This window comes from Saccopteryx bilineata, chromosome 3 (genome assembly GCF_036850765.1).
Source record: "Saccopteryx bilineata isolate mSacBil1 chromosome 3, mSacBil1_pri_phased_curated, whole genome shotgun sequence".
NCBI classification, from domain to species: domain Eukaryota; kingdom Metazoa; phylum Chordata; class Mammalia; order Chiroptera; family Emballonuridae; genus Saccopteryx; species Saccopteryx bilineata.
This window is the reverse complement of record NC_089492.1, coordinates 164,269,045-164,289,489: the sequence shown is the minus strand read 5'-3', so window position 1 is coordinate 164,289,489 and position 20,445 is coordinate 164,269,045. Positions and strand designations below refer to the sequence as shown.

General features: G+C 38.3%; 1 protein-coding gene across 2 annotated transcripts in view; it reads left to right on the top strand.

The window, feature by feature from the left end:
• Positions 1 to 3,823: 3,823 nt before the first annotated feature.
• Positions 3,824 to 20,445, top strand: part of SEC22B (SEC22 homolog B, vesicle trafficking protein) — a 28,486-nt gene continuing 11,864 nt past the window's right edge. For both annotated transcript variants that reach the window (XR_010730379.1, XM_066268138.1), the window contains exons 1-4: positions 3,824 to 4,086; positions 13,372 to 13,481; positions 16,028 to 16,188; positions 18,683 to 18,829. Coding sequence is in view for 1 of the 2 variants with exons in the window: in XM_066268138.1 (XP_066124235.1) it covers positions 4,012 to 4,086; positions 13,372 to 13,481; positions 16,028 to 16,188; positions 18,683 to 18,829 (493 nt within the window). In the remaining variant the exon portion in view is untranslated. The remainder of the gene's footprint in view (positions 4,087 to 13,371; positions 13,482 to 16,027; positions 16,189 to 18,682; positions 18,830 to 20,445) is intronic.

Sequence of the window (20,445 nt, the reverse complement as noted above, 5' to 3'; positions counted from 1 at the left end):
ATGAGGTAGTTTCTAGAAGGCAGGCTCGGTATCTGAAACTGGCTATCTAAAGCAGTAATTCCTTTAAATAAGGGCTTTCACATTACTTATAATATGCACTGTGTTCTTTTCTCCTCCTTCCTCCCCAAATCTTTACTTTTCACTTCAATGTCTGGACAGACTAGGTGCATAGACTCAGGTAAGGTCTGTGAGCGAATTCAAGAATGAACAAGACAAATTCCTTCTTTCACGGGACTCGCACTGTACGAAGGCTTAGTCAGGGATAATATTTCAAAATTGTCACCAGCATAGACCGTGTCAGTACGTCCATCTGAGGGTGCCGCTTCCAGCCGGAGCATGGCTACAAGGGACAGAGAACTGGGGGCGTGGCAGAGGGGCGGGCACCAACATGAAGGCGGGCCATTGTATTTCCCAGAAATAGCCAATCGCCCTCAAGGGGGCGGAGCTCTTGAGGCTGACTGGCATAGAAACCGACCAAGCAGAACCTGACCTCAGTGACCGGCGGAGGTCGAACCAGAAGAATTCTGATAGCGTAAGAGTGGTAGGGGCGCAATAGCTGTTTACTAACCTGTAAGAAAGTGTTTCAGTTTTTAAATAGTTTGGCACCTGGCTGCCTATCAGCCCAGGTATAGTGGCTGTGGCTATCTATTTGTGTCTAAGAGCACCATCTCAAACTGAGAAATGCTTTTTTTCCATTTAAGCAATCATGTAATTACAGGAGCTACTATTACAGATATTTTCTCCTAAGCCACAGTGTTTGGTCTGGGGGTAGATAAGGACCGCAGGAGTCTAGGATTGTTATTCATCTTCAAAACCTAGCTCAGTGTCTAGCATATAATTAGGTACTCAAGAATTGTTTAAGATTAAACAAACACAAACCTTTATTGCTTCCTTTGATCTCCTGTATAAAAGCTCTGCGACCTTCTGACTTTTCTTTAATGAAACATCTATCCTGTTTTAGAAACTTAATTTAAATTTATTTTGATATGTGCTTTACTCGGTTTCTTTGATAAGTTTTAAGAATTTGCTAGCAGTTCTGATATTAAAGGGTTCTGTTTTCCTTTTAAATTTTTTTTTTATTAGTATTACAATATTCACAAGCTCCATGATTCTGACCCATTTCACACTGTTGCCATGTTTCAGGCAAAGGATATACATAAGCTTTATTAAACTCTAAGATTGTGAATAATGTTTGCTACTACCTTTTTCATTTCAGGTTTTGATCACAGTGTTTGCCATTATTACTTAGTACTGTATTACCCAAGGACCAAAGAGCAGGAGCTCAAAGGTAACTCCTGGGTGTGAATGAGATGATGCTGATGGAGTCAGAAACAAAAGCAACTCAGATTTCAGAATTCCTGAGGTCTAAGTCACACAGAGACAACTCTGGCCTTCTCCTGACGGCTGCTCTGTGACCTAAGAAGACTACTGCCCTCTCCCTGGAGGAATAATTTCAGTGTGTCTAAAGGGTGTCAGAATCATCTAGTGCAGGGGTAATTAACCTTTTTATACCTACTGCCCACTTTTGTATCTCTGTTAGTAGTAAAATGTTCTAACCACCCACTGGTTTCACAGTAATGGTGATTTATAAAGGAGGGAAGTAGGAAGTAACTTTACTTTATAAAATTTATAAAGCAGAGTTACAGCAAGTTAAAGCATATAATAATAATTACTTACCAAGTACTTTATGTCAGATTTTCACTAAGTTTGGCATTATAAATCATTATAAAACAACTTACTATAGTTAAATCTATCTTTTTATTTATACTTTGGTTGCTCCGCTACTGCCCACCATGAAAGCTGGAACGCCCACTAGTGGGCAGTAGGGACCAGGTTGACTACTACTGATCTAGTGTGGCTAAGAGATGCAAGTATGAATATTTTTGTTTCAGGAAAGTATTGCTTCAGATGGACTCTGCATTCCTCTATTAATTAATTTTTTTTTGGTTGTAAGTAACAGAAACTGAGGGTAACAAAAGGGGGATTTATTGTAAAGAAATAATGGTAGCCTACAGAATCTGTGTGCAGGAATGTCTATGGGTCTTGGGAAGAGCCTAGAGCTAAGAACTGGAAAGAAGCTGGGACTTGTGCAAACTCTGCTCCTTGTGCATGCCTGCTACATTCTCTCTCTGCTTCTCTGATCTTCATGGCAGTATCCTTAGTAAAATATTTGTATTAATAATTCCTCATTACTGGAATTGTTTTTGTAGAGGCTGGATAACCATTATTTAATACTGTGGTAGAAGGCATGTACTTACTGAGGTGGAGGATGGGAAGTTAGACCTGATTTTAACAATGGGTTATTCTAAATGTTAGATACTATGATTTAATCAATGTAGGCTTTCATATACACAAGGCTTGCCTTCTATTTTACTTTCTCCCGGCCTCTGTTAATAGAATCTTTGATTTCCTTGTCTTACCTGTATCCTTGTTCTTCAGCTTTTGTGTGGAGTCAATCATTAGGTGTTATTGAGTCTTCCTCCGAAATACCTCTCAAGAAATAATACTAGTTTTGAGAAAGACAAATACCATATAATCTCATCTAAATGTATAATCTAATAACTGAGGAACAAAATAGAAACAGAGGCAGGGTGACAGGGAACAGATGGACAGATCTCAGAAGAAAGGGGGAAGAGGAGACAGGATCAAACAAAGTGAAGGGATTGGCCAAATATATACATGACACATGGATACAGACAACAGGGTAGCAATTCCCAGAGGGAAAGGGGGGGGGGGATGAGATAGGGGGAGTGGGGAAAGGAGGTAAAACAGGGGTGGAAAGACACTTTGAATGGGGCATGGGGGGCACAATGCAGTGGATAGTGGGTGTTATATTGAATGGGACACTTGAAACCATGTCAGTACAAAAAAAAAATAAATAAAATATATTTAGCCCTGGCCGGTTGGCTCAGCGGTAGAGCGTTGGCCTAGCGTGCGAAGGACCCGGGTTCGATTCCCGGCCAGGGTACACAGGAGAAGCACCCATTTGCTTCTCCACCCCTCCGCCGCGCTTTCCTCTCTGTCTCTCTCTTCCCCTCCCGCAGCCAAGGCTCCATTGGAGCAAAGATGGCCCGGGCGCTGGGGATGGCTCTGTGGCCTCTGCCTCAGGTGCTAGAGTGGCTCTGGTCGCAACAGGGCGACGCCCAGGATGGGCAGAGCATCACCCCCTGGTGGGCAGAGCATCCGCCCCTGGTGGGCGTGCCGGGTGGATCCCGGTCGGGCGCATGCGGGAGTCTGTCTGACTGTCTCTCTCTGTTTCCAGCTTCAGAAAAATGAAAAAAAAAAAAAAAAACAACAAAAAAAAAACAACAAAAAAAATTAAAATATATTTAAAAAAGAAATAATACTAGTTTTCCCCTAATAGTTGTAGAGCAGAGGTTCTGTACTTGGTCATTTATTCATACATACCCTATATAACTTTATTTATTTATTTTTAACCAGAAACTGTGTAAGGACCAGGTGATATGCTTAAACAAGCAAAAAAAAAAAATCTCTGCCCAGAAATATACGAACATATACAATATTATATATAAAATATATCAATATAATATAGAAAATAGAAAAATTAAATATAAAAATATATAGCCTGGTTTTAATTTTACACACCCTTCATCTAAGTACCCATTAACTCCCTTTGTCCTCTCGGCCCTCTTCCCAAATTTAAAGTTTTAGGATCTAAAAGATTCTATTTCAGTTTGTGTGCCACGCCCCCTCAAGAGTTAAGGCCTATTGGAAGCTCGAAATTCAGAAAAGTGAGCGGAGCCTTGGAAGCTTTGAAAGTGGAAGGACAGACCGCGGAACCAGTGTTCCGGCAGCTGTGATTCTCCACGGGAATCCAATTCTGAGGACCGGTAGTGGAAAGCTCCCGAACTTGTTTCCGGCCACCTCAGCAGGAAGCGGAGGCTCTAGCAGCAGAATCTTTGGAAACTAAGGTAGAGCTATAACTGTTGTAGCGGCGGAGGAAGTCTAGAGGACGCCGACAGCCGTGCTGGCTCCCTGTAACCTGTGACGATGTTGCTGCTGACGATGATCGCCCGAGTGGCGGACGGGCTCCCGCTGGCTGCTTCGATCCAGGAGGACGAACAGGTAGGCGAGCCACTAGATCCCCGCGACCTCGAGTCCCTGCCAGAGGGCTGTGGTCTGAGCACCCGTTTCCTTCTGAGGACGCGGGAGACTTGCGACTTCCCAGGCACTCCCGTCCCCTCTGAAGGGCTCTTTTATCTTTTGACTTTGGAGAAACTACCTGTTAGAAGAAATCTGTTCTGAAAGCGGAGGTAGATTTTTGTGTTACCTGTTTCTTTTAAACGAACATACAAAATGCTGTAGAGAATAGATAAATTCGTCTAATTGTGATCGCCCAGTGTTCTGCAATTCTTTAGGGACTTTGTTCAAATTCAGGTTAATACATTTTTGCTGATAATAAGGTTGACTGATAGTTCCCTGGGTTAAATCACTCTCAAATGCTTCATTCAACTCTAGCACCTGATCCTTGTCCTAGCTTGCTGACATCTTTTGGACGTGGGTGAGGTAATATTGCCACATATAGGCACTTTTTGAAGTTCAGGTCAGAACCTTCTTTCAAGGCTATGCTCTCTGTTCCTACCTCCTTCAATAAATACTTACTGTTGGAATTATAATCCCTGTGTTATATTCCTGTTACCCTTTATACCTTTATCTTACTATTTTCCTGTGTCTTTATTAATAGGGTTTTCAGCAGGCAAACAATAGACCTTAGACAGCTTTGTGTTTCCCACAGCTTTTACAACAGTAGCTTTATACAAGTAGGTGCTCAAAAATGTATTGAATTGATTAAAAAACAACTCCAGGATCTTGAAAGGGAGTTCCTTTGTGCCTTAAACTCACAAGGGAACTTTCTTGCGTGAGAAGTTTCTGGAGCAAGGTTGGGAGGTGCCTGAAGAAGGGAGGCCATGAATGAAATTTTTATAACCTATTTAAAGTAATCAATTTTATCTTACTTTCTCTTTTTCTGAGGTGTTTCAGAAAAACACCCCAAGGCCTTTAAAAATGATGGGTCAGTCCGACCAGGCAGTGGCACAGTGGAAAGGACATCGGACTGGGATGCGGAGTATCTTGGTCGCCAGCTCGAGCGCGGGCTCATCTGGTTTGAGCAAGGCTCACCAGCTTGAGCAAGGGGTCACTGGGTCTGCTGTAGCCACCCGGTCAAGGAAGATATGAGAAAGCAGTCAATGAACCACCAAGGAGCCACAACAAAGAATTGATGCTTCTCATCTTTCTCCTTTCCTGACTATCCCTATCTGTCCCTCTTTGTTTCTATCACACACACAAACGCAAAAAGAGTTGTAGAAGAAATTATTTTGCACATATCTTTTCTTGGGCTTTTCATTCATATATTCATGAAAAAAAAACTTACAAAGCACATCAAATGTGCCAAGCATGGTGCTAATGCAGGAAATTAGGGGACATAGTTCCTACTTTCACAGAGCTTAGAGTTTAGTGGAAAAGCTAGATAACTAACAATTTTAATGGAGTGTAACTGCTATGAAAGAGAAAGGAGTTTCTGTGGTTTAACATGGAAAAGGTATGGTATCTAAGTTGATTTAGAGAGATCAGGAAACTTCCCAGATAAAATGACATCTAAACTGACAGTAGTGTCTAGTAATAAGGAAGGCTTCTCTTCGGTTATGTGCCTTTGTAGGTTTGATATGGAAATATGTTTACCTTCACTTTTAGAAGAATAGTGATACAGAGTTTGAAGTTGCAGGTCATGCCATTTGAATGTTTTCCATTCATTCAACAAAACTAAGTTTAAACATCGATATAAAATATGAACAAATTGAGCATGTCCTAAATTTTAAATTGTGAAGTAATTTTCTCTTTTCCAATTTGTTAAGATTTTCTAAGACCACCCTGCAGAATGACTGAGAGTTTAAAATGAAATATGATTTGGACAAATGGGATAGTGTGGGGGAAATTCCTTAAAAGTTATATCATTTGAGAAATAGTTTTCCCAAAATGGGAGAAATTTGGTCAGTTTTCCAACTATTGCATTGAATTTCAATGTGGGCAAAGAGTACAAAATGGATTTGAAGTCAATATTAGTAGGTGCTTACTGTCTACTTTGATACTTTATTGGAACATTGCCATATTATCATGTGTTTTTTAATTTGATTCCAAATTAGGTATCGGTGTAACAAGATAGATTGCTTTGTTCAATTGACAAGGAAAGAAACAGCTTTTGTGCTTGTAATTACGTGTTGATTTCCTTTAGAAATATTGACTTTGAATGATAAAGTCCTAAACTTATAATATATACAAAAATATTATAGACTAATTTCTATTACTATAACAGTATACAGAATGTTTATACAATGCTAACTATATACTATGCACTGTGCTAAGACTTAAGTGTATGATATCATTCAGTTTTCATACCAATAGGTACTGTTAATATCCCCATCTATAGATAAGGAAGCTCTGAGGGTTAGAGGATGGGTCTCAAGAGTAAAGTCACACTGCACATAAGTAGCACAATGGAATTTTTTATAAGGGTTTCTTAACTTTGGCACTACTGACATTTTGGGATGGGTAACTAACAGCATCCCTGGTCTCTACATCTTAGATTGCCAGTAACACTACCTCTACCCTCCCTCTAGTGTGACAACCAAAAATATTTCCAGACATTGCCAGATGTCCCCAGGTGGGAGGTGGGGCAAAAATCAACCCTGTTTGAAAACCACTGCTTTTTAATCAACATCTCTCTGACTCCAGACTAGAGCCTTAGTACCTAACCGCTACACTTTACTGCTTTGTTCTAAGACTTTTTAATAATGTATTAAAACATAGTAGGAGTCCAGAAATAACATTTTAAGAAATGGCTATCTCAACCAAATAGTTTTATAGTAGGTACCTTAATTGCTTAGGCCAAATAATTCAGTGTACCTTTTCATTTATTTACACTGATAAAATAGAAACTATATTTTAGGTAGTTTCTAGGTGCTAGTCACTGTACAGCTGTCTGATTACTGTAGTTGAACAATTATTCAGATAATACAATAGAGGGTTAAATAAAAAAGTGATATAGGCAGTTTCTTTTTTTTGTTGTTGTTTTGTTTTGTTTTGTTTTTTCATTTTTCTGAAGCTGGAAACAGGGAGAGACAGTCAGACAGACTCCCGCATGCGCCTGACCGGGATCCACCCGGCACGCCCACCAGGGGCAACGCTCTGCCCACCAGGGGGCGATGCTCTGCCCATCCTGGGCGTTGCCATGTTGCGACCAGAGCCACTCTAGCGCCTGAGGCAGAGGCCACAGAGCCATCCCCAGCGCCCGGGCCATCTTTGCTCCAATGGAGCCTTGGCTGCGGGAGGGGAAGAGAGAGACAGAGAGGAAAGCGCGGTGGAGGGGTGGAGAAGCAAATGGGCGCTTCTCCTGTGTGCCCTGGCCGGGAATCGAACCCGGGTCCTCCGCACGCTAGGCCGACGCTCTACCGCTGAGCCAACCGGCCAGGGCTAGGCAGTTTCTTATGTACTCTTTCCTCTGTGCTTAACTAGAAATGTAGGCCCAGGTTTGGTAGGGAGATGAACTTTTCTCTTCAAACCTAGATTCCCTAACTGATCATCTATTTCCTGTTCCATTCTGCTATTTCTCTTTTTCACATGTTTGCAGTTTCTTCATCGACCTTTCTGTTCTACCTCAAAATGAATAATATTCTCTTCTCATTCATTTTGCCCCAGCTCTGGGGACTTGAAGAGCTAACCTAGTAGGCAACAGGGAGCTCCAAGAAAGCAGATAGTCTGTTTACAGTTAAATACATTTTGATTAATCACCTTACTGTAATTGCTTTTAAAGGAAAGTGGTTAGTGCTGGTGCTTCTGGCCTTTGACCAGTTGAGTTCAGTAGGAATTTAAAAATGATAAGAGTATTTTTTTTTTAAATAAATTTTTATTAATGGTAATGGGATGACATTAATCAGGGTACATATATTCAAAGAAAACATGTCTAGGTTATTTTGTCATTAAATTATGTTGCGTACCCCTCGCCCAAAGTCAGATTGTCCTCCGCCACCCTCTATCTAGTTCTCTGTGCCCCTCCCCCTCCCCTAACTCTCTCCCTCTCTCCCTCCCATGTCCTCCCTCCCCCCACCCCTGGTAACCACCACACTCTTGTCCATGTCTCTTAGTCTCATTTTTATGTTCCACCAATGTATGGAATCATGTAGTTCTTGTTTTTTTCTGATTTACTTATTTCACTCCTTATAATGTTATCAAGATCCCACCATTTTGCTGTAAATGATCTGATGTCATCATTTCTTATGGCTGAGTAGTATTCCATAGTGTATATGTGCCACATCTTCTTTATCCAGTCTTCTATTGAAGGGCTTTTTGGTTGTTTCCATGTCTTGACCACTGTGAACAGTGCTGCAATGAACATGGGGCTACATGTGTGATAACAGTATTTTTGAAAATGCAAAAGATGGCATTTGATATGACTGGTTGTTCAGCAGTCTTAGTGACAGCAATAAAAAAAGTACAGCAATTGTGTTATAAATTACTACTCTGTACAAAACCAAATCCTTAATGTGCTACTGGATGACCTCAGATTCATTTTAGAATTTGTTCATTCATATCCTTTTCATTATTGGATTATTAACAGTTATCTTTCCACTATAGTGTATATAATAAAGTCACGTCTGTTCTAGTATTGAATGAAGTAGGAAGCAGAATTAGGATATATAATCTAACTATATATTTTTAGGTAGACTGGCTGATTATGGGCCCTTTGTGAATTTAATTTTGAGAGCAAACAGAGTTTTTCTGTAAAGCAGTGATTATGTGTGAGATCTAGATCCTAGCTGCCACATGATTTCTTGAGTATTTCCTATGAATATGGTTTAATGGATCTGCTGTCACTGAAGCAGTTGTTTTGTTTGTTTTGGTTTTTTTTTAGGTGATTGGAGGGGAGATAGTGAGGCAGACTCCCACATGTGCCCTGACTGGATGCACCCCAACAGGGATCTACCTGGTAACCCACCTAGGGCTGATGCTCAAGTACCAAGCCATTTATAGTGCCTGAGGCTGTCGCCCTTTGGACTGAGCTATGCTCATGGTCACTTCTCCTGTGCCCTGACCAGAATCGAACCTGGGATGTCCATACACTGGGCCGACATTCTATCCACTGAGCCACTGGCTGGGGCCACTAAAGCAGTTTTAACCAAAGACGGGGTATAGCATGCTTACGAGCAGGCACTTCAGACTAGACTACTTGTATTCGCATGGTAACCCCTTTCCTTTTTGGTCCCAAGTCCTTGAGCAAGTTTGATTTCTCAAATGTAAAATAATCTTTAAGGTGCTCACCTGCCTTTCACTGTCAAACAACTTAACATCTGTGGTTGTGGATATTTTAAAAATAGCAATTTATGAGTTCCATATGTAGGATGCTGATTTAATTGGTTTGGAATTAGAGATTGTACATGAGTAGTGTTTTTCTTTTTTTTCTTTTTAAAGATCTCCAGGTGATTCTAGTGAAAACAAGGTTGAAAATTATCAATCAACATTGATATTATTTCTTGGTACTTTAGTAGCATTTCCAACTTTATTTGCAATCCTTTTATCTATTGTCATGAGGTCAGAACTCGTCTGAATGCCACATAATGGCATAGGGAAGCAAACAGATTGGCAAGTACCATTCAAACTTCGGAAGGTAGGATATTGTGCACTAGTTAAAAGCATGTGATAGTATTCACTCTCCTTTACTGGCTGACCAGCCATGAAAAAAATACACACACACACTCTCACACCCATGCGCTCACAATATTGTTTAATGATAGTATATAATATTAATTATTTTAAAATATTACTAATATATAAATCTATGTGTATATATATACATATACACACATGTACATGTGTATATATACATGTATCGTTAATGGAAAAGCATTTCTCCAGTGAGCATTATAACAAATTATTGCCACGAGGACAGTGCTAAACAAGGTAAATATACAAAGTGATAGATCTTGTAGTGGTCTCTGCCAGAGTCCTCTAGTTCATTCACCTTATGCTTATTTACTTTCTTACTCATATTTAAATTTTCAGTTTACCATTTTATTTTGTTTATTTTTTGAGGTATAATTGACCCATAACATTATATTAGTTTCAGATATATAACATAATGATTCAATGACTGTGAAATGGTCATCACAGTAAATCTAGCTGTCATCTATCACCCTACATAGTTGTAATGAGGATATTTAAAATTTACTCTGTTAGAAACTTTCAAATATGCAATACGTTTTAATTAATATTAGTCACTGTGCTGAACGTTAGATGCCCATGACTTACTTATTTTATAACTGGAAGTGTGCACCTTTTGATCCTTTTTACCCATTTTTACACCCTGACTCCCCTGTCCTTTGGCAACCATCAATCTGTTCTCTGTGTTTTCTGCATCTGTGAGCTTGTTTTTTTGATTTTTTGTTTTTTAGAGTTCACATGTAAGTGAGATCTTAGAGTATTTGTCTTTCTCTGATTTGTTTCACTTGGTGTAATGCCTTCAAGGTTCATCCACGATGGCACAAATGGTAAGATTCTGTTTTCTTAATGGCTGAATAATATTCCATTGTGGATTTATACCACTACATCTTCTTTATCCATTCATGTATTGTTGGATGCTTAGGTTGTTTCCATATCTGCTATTGTAAATAATACTGCAATGAATATTAGGGATGTATATATATTTTCAAATTACTATTTTCATTTTCTTTGGATAACTAGCCAGAAGTAGAATTGCTAGATCATAAGCTAGTTCTATTTTTAATTTTTTGAGAGAGAGACCTCCATACTGTTTTCATAGTGTTTGTACCAATTTACATTTCTGCCAATGGTGTATGGAAGTTTCCTTTTCTCTATATTCTTGTCAACACTTGTTATTTCTTGTCTTTTTTGGTATTAGCCATTCTGACAGGTGTGAGGTGGTATCTCATTGTGGTTTTGATTTGCATTTCCAGTTCAGCATTTTAAATATAGCTATACTTGTACATTGCTTATCTGCTACTTAACAATTTTTTTTATTGCTTCCTTGTTTTTATTGCTTAGCTCAGTGATTTACTATCTAGAATTCTAAGATTTCGCTTTGTATAATACTTTCTCAATATTAGACCTCAGGTCCAGACCTAGGGCAAACCTTGTATAAACACTTTTCTATTTAAACATGTAGTTATTAAACATCTATCAGGGGAGACTGTATTTTATCATTCAAACCAAAATAAATAATCCTCAAATAAAATAATTCCTTGCCATCACATGGCAGGAGTTTTTTCTCCCCAGTACATAGGTGAATAAATAATGTATTTTTGCTTCCCATTCTTCTTTTTATTTTCTTTAGTGATAGAGAGAGAGACAAGAAGGGAGAGAGATGAGAGCAACTTGTAGTTGTGTCACTTTAGTTCATTCATTGCTTCTTATACATGCTTTGACAGAGGAGGAAAGGGGACGCTCCAGCCAAGCAGTGACCCCTTGCTCAAGCCACCGACCTTGGGCTCAAACCAGCAACCATGGGGTCATGTCTATGATCCCATGCTCAAACCAGTGATCATGTGCTCAACCTGGCAACCTCAGGGTTTCAAACCTGGGTCCTCAGTGTCCCAGGTTGATACTCTGTCCACTGTCAGGCTCTTCATGCATTCTTTTCTCTTTTGGATCTAGTCAGTTAGTGAGGTACAATTTTTCTCTTTTTGGTGACACTGTTCTTTCCTCAAGTAGACTTTCCCCTATGGGTTGTTCTTTTTTAACAAAATTGTAAAATTATTTAGAAATTGTTCAGGAAAATATCACCTATAATTCTAGCATCTGAATATTTTCAGTTTTATATGCATATATTCTTTGTTTTCCAAATTTTGTTATCTAGACTTGGGAACCACATAGTGGATACTTGACTTTCCAGTCTTTGTCCTTACTTAATTCATTTTTACCTAGTTTCAGTTTCAGTGTTCATAAGAATTTGCAGCCATTGGTGCACACATTTAATTTTGCTGAAATGCTCAATACTGTAACACTCTGTGGAGGATTTTGCTTGATATTCCAGCATAAGAATGAGGCTCATCAATTTGTTGTTTCCATGATTTTTCCAAGTATAGAACATGTTGTTCTATTCTGTACCAGTAACTATGCAAGTGAAATGGGTTAGGAGGCACTTATCTAATAGAAGAAAGAACACTGGATTGACAGTGTCTCCGTGTTGGTCCGAGCATCAACCTCAAGTGCTAAAAATGGCTTGATTGACTTAAGCATCGGCCCCAGACAGGGTACCTGGTGGATCGCAGTCAGGGTGTTTGTGGGAGTCTATCTTACCATCTCCCCTCCTCTCACATAAAAAAAAGAAGAAAGAAAGAGTCTCAGAGCTATAAATTACAGCACAGGGAATATAGTCAATAGTATTGTAATAACTATGTATGAAGCCAGGTGGGTACTGGAAATATTGGGGGAGGCTGCTCTGTAAAGTATATGATTGTCTAACCCAGGGGTCCCCAAACTTTTTACACAGGGGGCCAATTCACTGTCCCTCAGGCCGTTGGAGGGCCAGACTATAAAAAAAAACTATGAACAAATCCCTATGCACACTGCACATATCTTATTTTAAAGTAAAAAAACAAAACGGAAACAAATACAGTATTTAAAATAAAGAACAAGTAAATTTAAATCAACAAACTGACCAGTATTTCAATGGGAGCTATGGGCCTGCTTTTGGCTAGTGAGATGGTCAATGTTGGTTTCATATTTGTCTCTGCTAGCCGTAACAAGTGATATGATGCGCTTCCGGAGCCGTGATGTGTGCGTCCCGCGTCACCGGAAGTAGTACTGTACATGAGCGACTGGGCGCTTTGCGGCACCGCCACATACAGTATTCTGCATCCTGTGCTCTCACTGACCACCAGTGAAAGAGGTGCCCCTTCCGGAAGTTCGGTGGGGGGGCGGATAAATGGCCTCAGGGGGCCGCATGCGGCCGGGCGGGCCGTAGTTTGTTGACCCCTGGTCTAACCGCTATAGTGTACACCTGAAACTAATACAGAATAAAATGGAATGTAAAGTGTATTTAAAATTTTTTAAGTGATTATCTTTTAAGTACAATAACAAAAAGAAGTTTAAAATTGCCTTAAAAATAGTTGAAAAGTACCTTTTGCTGCTTAGCAAATAACTAATATGGTTTTCTTGAAAACCAGGAACTTGATCTTCCTTTTTGCTCTAAAAGTAGGCCTGTTTGTTAAAATCAATCTTACTAACCTGTAAATGAAGGACTTTATTCACATAGTGTCCTCATAATCTGATGCTTCTCACTAATTTATAGTGTTTTGAGGGTGTGTGGAAGATTTTTTTAATGAAGTGGTTTTCTTTCAGTCTGTCCGGGACCTTCAGAAGTACCAGAGTCAGGCTAAGCAGCTCTTTCGGAAGCTGAATGACCAGTCCCCTACGAGATGTTCCTTGGAAGCTGGCGCCATGACTTTTCAGTGAGTATAACCCTGACTTTTTTGTCATCACTTAAGTATGAAATACAGTAAATGTAAGTAACACCTGATGAGAATGATAACAATTTTTTAAAAGTAAAGATAACTTTGAAAGTATGGTCTGTACATGGAAGCAACTTCCCTGGCTCTAGCTATGCAAAACTGAAGTCTTGGTTTGTTTTTTCAACTTACACACAATTGAACTTATTCTCCTGTGTCTTGTGAGTGCTGTCATGTAATAATAGATAGCTTTGTGCTTTGTGTAATAATAGGGGCTTCAGGGAACCAGATGCATGGAGGTTAGCACCCTGCTTAAACTTTGATTAACAGCATTACCTGGAACAACTCACAGAGATTCTCCAGGCCTCAGTTTCCTTTATAAAATAGGAGAAGTAATCATAGTTTTGATTATACATGGAGGGAATCCATGTGTATCTTTTAATATCTTGCCCGGCACATAGAGAATAGTCAATAAAAGTCCATTATTACTTAGAAAAAAGAAAATTATAAAAGATACTTTAAGAGTATCTCAATCAGTGGTTATAGATAACACATACAGCTGAAAGAGGAATAAAATGCACTTTATTAGATTTCAGATTATCCACAGATAATTGGTATTAAATGTTGATTTAATTCATGTCAAGTTTGAAGATGATAAAATAGGAAGATTAAAGAAAAGAGAGGACAAGAAGATCAGAGAAAAATAAAAAAGGCGTAGATGAATACCTTGCTATTTTAGGAACTCAGATATTAAGGTAATACAGGCCTGGGAGCAATCTTCTATATTTAACATAAAAGGAAATAAAACCTCCACTTATCCAAAACAAGCAAATAAGTATACAAAACCAAAACGAAAATCCTGGCCTGTTGGTTAAGAAAGTAGTGGATATTAAGTTTTATAAGATATTAATTTGTGGAATATATAAAACATTTTCCATAAAAGTTTTAACATCAAAAAATTACAGGCACTTAGTTATAAAGCACCTTTATCTTTACCATGGGTTAGGTACAAATGAAACAGAAGATCTAGGAAAGTTCTCGTGGAATTGAGCAGAGCTTTTTTTTTTCTTTTTTTTCTTTGTTTCTTTTGGACCTTTATAATAATATTCTCATACTTTGTTTCCATCCAAGAGCTATTTCTTAAAAATTTATTCTTTCCCAGACCATGTACTAAGTCCTATCTTTAATGTCCATAGTTTTAAAGAGCATAGCTGACTAGCAGAGAGAGATGCATATGCAAACAATAGACAGAACAAAGCAATACATTCCTATTTGTAGGGAGGAAATTTGAGGAAAGGGGGTAGAGGGAGAATTAGAGAAATTAATTAGAAAAAAATTAGAAAACTAAGGTTTCTTCAGATATATTAAAGAGTGTTACAGTTAGAATAATACAACATAAGTAGAAGTCCCTGAGGATGTGAATGAACCTAGCTTGATGGAGAATAGCATGTCATTTGATGTGCTTTTAGACAGGATATATGATGCAGGTGGCTTACAATTGTGTTGGAGGGCTACAAATACTATATACCAAGGAACGTGATTTTATGTTATAGGTATTAGTGAGCCCCTAGAGTCTTTAAGTAGGGTAATATGGCTGTATTCACTTTTTAGGAATAAAACTGATGGTTTAGCAGATGGTCTAGCCCGATGGCAAGGAGACCAGTTAATTCAGGTAACCAAGCAAGAGATAGCACAGCAGTTATTATTATTTATTATCATCATCATTATCATTGTCATCATCATTATCATCGTTATTTTAAATGTCCTGAGAAATCATATAATAGACTACATTATAGTCCTGAAATATATTTGAAGTTCTAGGATGCCTTAGTAAGGGGAGGTGTGTATAATGCTTTGGTCCCTTAGACTCCTACTTAAACAAAATAACTTACTTCTAAGTGTAAGTTTTCCTAAAATAAAGAGTACAATGGCTAAAAAGACATCTGAAAACCACGAGTAGCCTAACATCTTTCCAAAACTATCTCAGACCTATAATCACAGAGCCAGAAAGCTCACTCTCACAGGAGGAGGTCAGTTCTGTTACTGGATAGTTTTCAGATGATACAGAGTTTTCTTACTATAGATATTAGGAATATTATTAGTCCCAAGGTTGTTATTTTCTGTACCCAGTAATATTGTGGCATTAACTTCCAACTTTTAAGTATCCACAAAATTTTCCTGTTTCACTTTTTATAGCTGGAAGGAGTTTAAAACTGTGTATACTAGTTTAACATACAAAATCAAAGTATGGATGGAGTCACAACTCCACAAGTTTTCAAGATAAAGCTTTAGGTATTAGGATAATTTTGTTGACAAATTATACTAAATGTATTTGAAAACTCCTTTTGGTATATCCTTGTAGTAATAGAAAGATGTTTGCTTTCTAATTCCAAGGATTTGTGATTTGAAATTGGCTTTCTGATTTAGCCTCAAAAGGCTTAGGTTAGAATCATTTTAAAAGTTTATATGGCACTGACAATCTATTTCAGATTGTCAGAGGTATTGTTACACTATAAACAACTTTTTCTTGCCTTTTCTTGTCTCTCCAGCTACATTATTGAGCAAGGGGTGTGTTACTTGGTGTTGTGTGAAGCTACCTTCCCTAAGAAGTTGGCATTTGCCTACCTAGAAGATTTACACTCAGAATTTGACGAGCAGTATGGAAAGAAGGTGCCCACTGTGTCTAGACCCTATTGCTTTATTGAGTTTGGTAAGTTTTTGCTCCTCACCTCTCTATTTAGGGAGCAAAGAATATGGAAAATCTCTTTGTAATGCTGATATAATTTTCACAGTTTACTGATGTTTACTTACAGAAGTTTTAGATTCTGCCTCTTCCATTCCATCTCTTTTTGTCCTTTTGAATGAATGGGGCTTCCTTCTTATAAGTAATTTTCTCTATCTTTTTATCTTTTCCCAGTAGAACTTGTTGCCCTTTGCCCTTTTTGGTTATTTGGTTGGTTCTTCATTAGGGTCAAGAACTGTGCCTAGAGGCTTAGTCTTTTTCCCAAACCCATAGACACACACACACACACTCTTAGTAAGGCTTGTTTTATGGAGATAAAATTTAGAAACCAGAAAAAAATGGTGTTTTCTTTCTTTTAGAAAAATAAGATTGTCTAATTTTAAAGAAAACTACCAGAAGATAGATGGCTTTGGGGGATGACATTACTGCATGTAGAAGTAGTGAGCATGGGTGTTTATATTTGCAAAAAAATTATTGACTCTCACTGCTCAGACCTGTTCAAGTATCTGATGGCAGCATCAAAGGAAATGTCCTAACTAGAGAAAGTGAGAACAAGTATGATCAGAGTACATCACTGACATTTTTAGTTAAAAAAAGAAATTGGTTTCTATGATCTCTGAATTTCTGAAGTCTTTCAAGTTTTCTAGAGAAAAAAGCCATCTTCCTTTTTTTAAAATAGATTTGCTTCTGTTACAGTTTTTTCTTTTTTTGTTTACTCATTTTAGAGAGGGTAGGGGGAGGGAGAGAGGGAGAAAGAGAGGGAGGAAGATAAGGAAGCATCAACTCCCACATGTCCCTTGCCCAGGCAAGCCTGGGGTTTCGAACCAGCGACCTCAGTGTTCCAGGCCGATGCTTTTTATCTACTGTGCCACCACAGGTCAGGCAAGCCATCTTCCTTTTTAGAAATGAATAAAATTTAGCAAAATACTCCAGTATTTTATAACTCAAAACGCTCCAAGTGCTAATTTTTTTAATGCCCAGTTTTTCAAATTTTACTTTTGTAGACAATAGCGGTCCAGTAAACTGAAGAAAAAAACTAAGAGTTCTGTTTTCAAGATCACACAGGAAATAGTGAGTTCACTCAAATTAGGTTAAAGGATTATACACAAAGATATGAACAGGTTAAGGTGAACTGGAAGGTACTGGGCCAGTAACAGTCATTGTTACCATCCCTAGGCCTGAAGGGACGAGAGAAAGGAGCGGCTTCTGGATTGGGGAAGGAGACATTTACAGAGAAAGCCAATTTTTAGTGGAGTGATACTGCCTGCCGAAGGTGACTTCTCAGGGAGGAACTCGAGCAGTAAATATCCTGATGTCACTGTTCATTCTTTTTCCTACTCTTGGGACTCCCCCTTTGGCTGATCCTAACTGTAGGCTATGGGGCAAGGAGCCCATTGATGTAGCCCATGTAGGTCAGCTTCCCAGAGCAAAAGCAGGTTGCAAGAGAGAAAAGAGGAGACCGAAAGAAGCAAAGGAAAGGGATCCAGCACACATAGCTTAAGATTTTCCAAATGTTGAGAATCTTTATAATGTCATTCTTCTTACAGTTCTGAGAAATACAGACATGAAGAGACTACAGTTTTATAGTAGTTACTTGTGAAACTTCTTACACATGTTTGCTTTGCCCGAAGCTTAGGAGCAGAGTGAAATTGGGAGTGTATGTTAAAGAAAATACTTTAAGACCATTTTTTTCAACTTTTTAACAATAGAGTGACTCTTTTGCCATGTTAGGCTGTAGAAATGCTAGATTGTTATCAGCATCCTTTTCAGGGAATGTATCAAGTTAAGTAATGAAACATTAAGGGTCCCTGATATAAAGTTTAAAAATTTCTGCTCTTGTCTGACCAGTTGGTGGCACAGTGGATAGAGCGTCGAACTGGGATGTGGAAGACCCAGGTTCGAGACCCTGAGGTCACCAGCTTGAGCGAGGGCTCATCTGGTTTGAGCAAAGCTCACCAGCTTGGACCCAAGGTCACTGGCTCGAGCAAGGGTTACTTGGTCTACTGAAGGCCCGCGGTCAAGGCACATATGAGAAAGCAATCAATGAACTACTAAAGTGCCACAATGAGAAACTGATGATTGATGCTTCTCATCTGTCTCTGTTCCTGTCTGTCTGTCCCTATCTCTCTCTGTCTCTTTAATAAAAAAATAAATAAAAATAAAATTTCTGCTCTCAGGAATGTCTTACTGTAGTAGGTTTTAATTTCTCAAAGGTTCCTGAGGATAAATGCCTCTAATTCAGAGGTGTACAAAGGACAGTTCTCCTGTATGGCCATCTACTTATATCTTTACATTTTATAAATGAAGGAATCAAAACTCACATTGTGATACTTATTCAAGAGCTTGCTTAACTATCGATAGTTGCAATCCAGGACTAAACTCAGCATACCCTATTTCCTACTTCATTACTTGGATGAGTGTGAAAGAAGTGGTTAATGGTCATTTTTCTTTGTCTTTCTAGAGACCTACATTCAGAAAACCAAGAAACTCTACATTGACAGTCGTGCTCGGAGAAACCTAGGCTCCATCAACACTGAATTGCAAGATGTGCAGAGGCTTATGGTGGCCAACATTGAAGAAGTGTTACAACGAGGAGAAGCACTCTCAGGTATCTGAAAGCAATATGGGTCTTAGGAAGAGGTGGTTCTCATTCTATAGACAAGGATAGCTTGTTTTGGGTACCTTTTATGCTGTCAGATGCTATCGAGCACTGTTAAGAATTCATCTCTCAGAAACAGATTACGTTATAAAGTTTCCAATATGTTTTTTTAAGCATGATTAGTTTTTGTTGAGTTGAAACAGAGTAAGGGTCTTATTTCATATCAGAAGCAATTACTGTTTCCAAGATATTTACAAAATTAAGTAAATATTTATAGAAACTCATAAGTTAAAGGAAATGAAAAGAAGAATGATAGGAAATTGTCAATGGCAGTGGTTTCCTGAGTGGCCACTGGGGGGACTTCACTGCTGCCAGATCCAGTGTTATAAAATGCCATTTTCATTAAGCCGTTCCTCTGCTAAAAAACATGAAAACCTCAGACTGCAAGATAAATTCTAGTCTGGCCTCTCCTACTTTTCATTCATTCAGTCATTATTAATGAGTGCTTATAATGTGCAGAGCATTGTGTTCTCTAATGGAAGACATGGAGATCACAAATCCCTCTCCTGCTCTCTTGTTCATTGACATTCTGACTCACATCATCCTGGGCCTGTTCTTTAAAATCTATATTAGGAACTGCCTCTTCGAAGAAGCCTTTTCTGATCCTTATAGCCCACATCACATTAAGCTCTTTAAAGCACTAAGCTACATGGGTTTTTTTTTACCATATAATGGGATGTTTGTGTACATATATGTATATGCTTATTTATCTAATTTACCTGTAAAGTAAATATATATATTTACTATATAATATAATTAATAATAAATAAATTTATAATTAACATTTAGTGTTTAAATGTTTCTTAAGTGTTTGAATATTACCTAAGTGTTTAATGTGGGTCTGTACTCTTTAAAGGTAGTGCTTATGTTTATGTATATTTCATATATTTTTTTTGTCTCATAGTAATGATCACAAGTGGATGTCTTGATGACTATTTCTAGAATTTAACCTTGCTATTTATAATGTTTTTATAAATTATATATTGCAAATGTTAACCTTGATGTTAGTAGTAGGCAGTTATTCCAGCATATATATATATAGATTCACATTCTTTAAAGATCAAAATTTGAGTCTGTATATTTTTTTTTCATCTTTTTTTTTTTTTAATAAATTTTTATTAATGGTAATGGGATGACATTAATAAATCAGGGTACATATATTCAAAGAAAACATGTCTAGGTTATTTTGTCATTAAATTATGTTGCATACCCCTCGCCCAAAGTCAGATTGTCCTCCGCCACCCTCTATCTAGTTCTCTGTGCCCCTCCCCCTCCCCCTAACTCTCTCCCTCCCTCCCTCCCATGTCCTCCCTCCCCCCACCCCTGGTATATATTTTCATCATAACAGACTTATAGTTTCTACCTGGGATAAAGCAGACCTGCAAAGGAGTTTTGTCAGTTTATCAAAAATGTAAAGAATTCTCTCCTAGTGCTTTGCTGGTAGCTACAAAGCTGATATGCTGATTGAAAAAGAAGTTAGTTTATACCCTGAAGTGACTTCATCTGATTGGGAAAATCAGAAACATTGTCACAGAGAAAATTACAGATGGTACAAGGAAACAAAC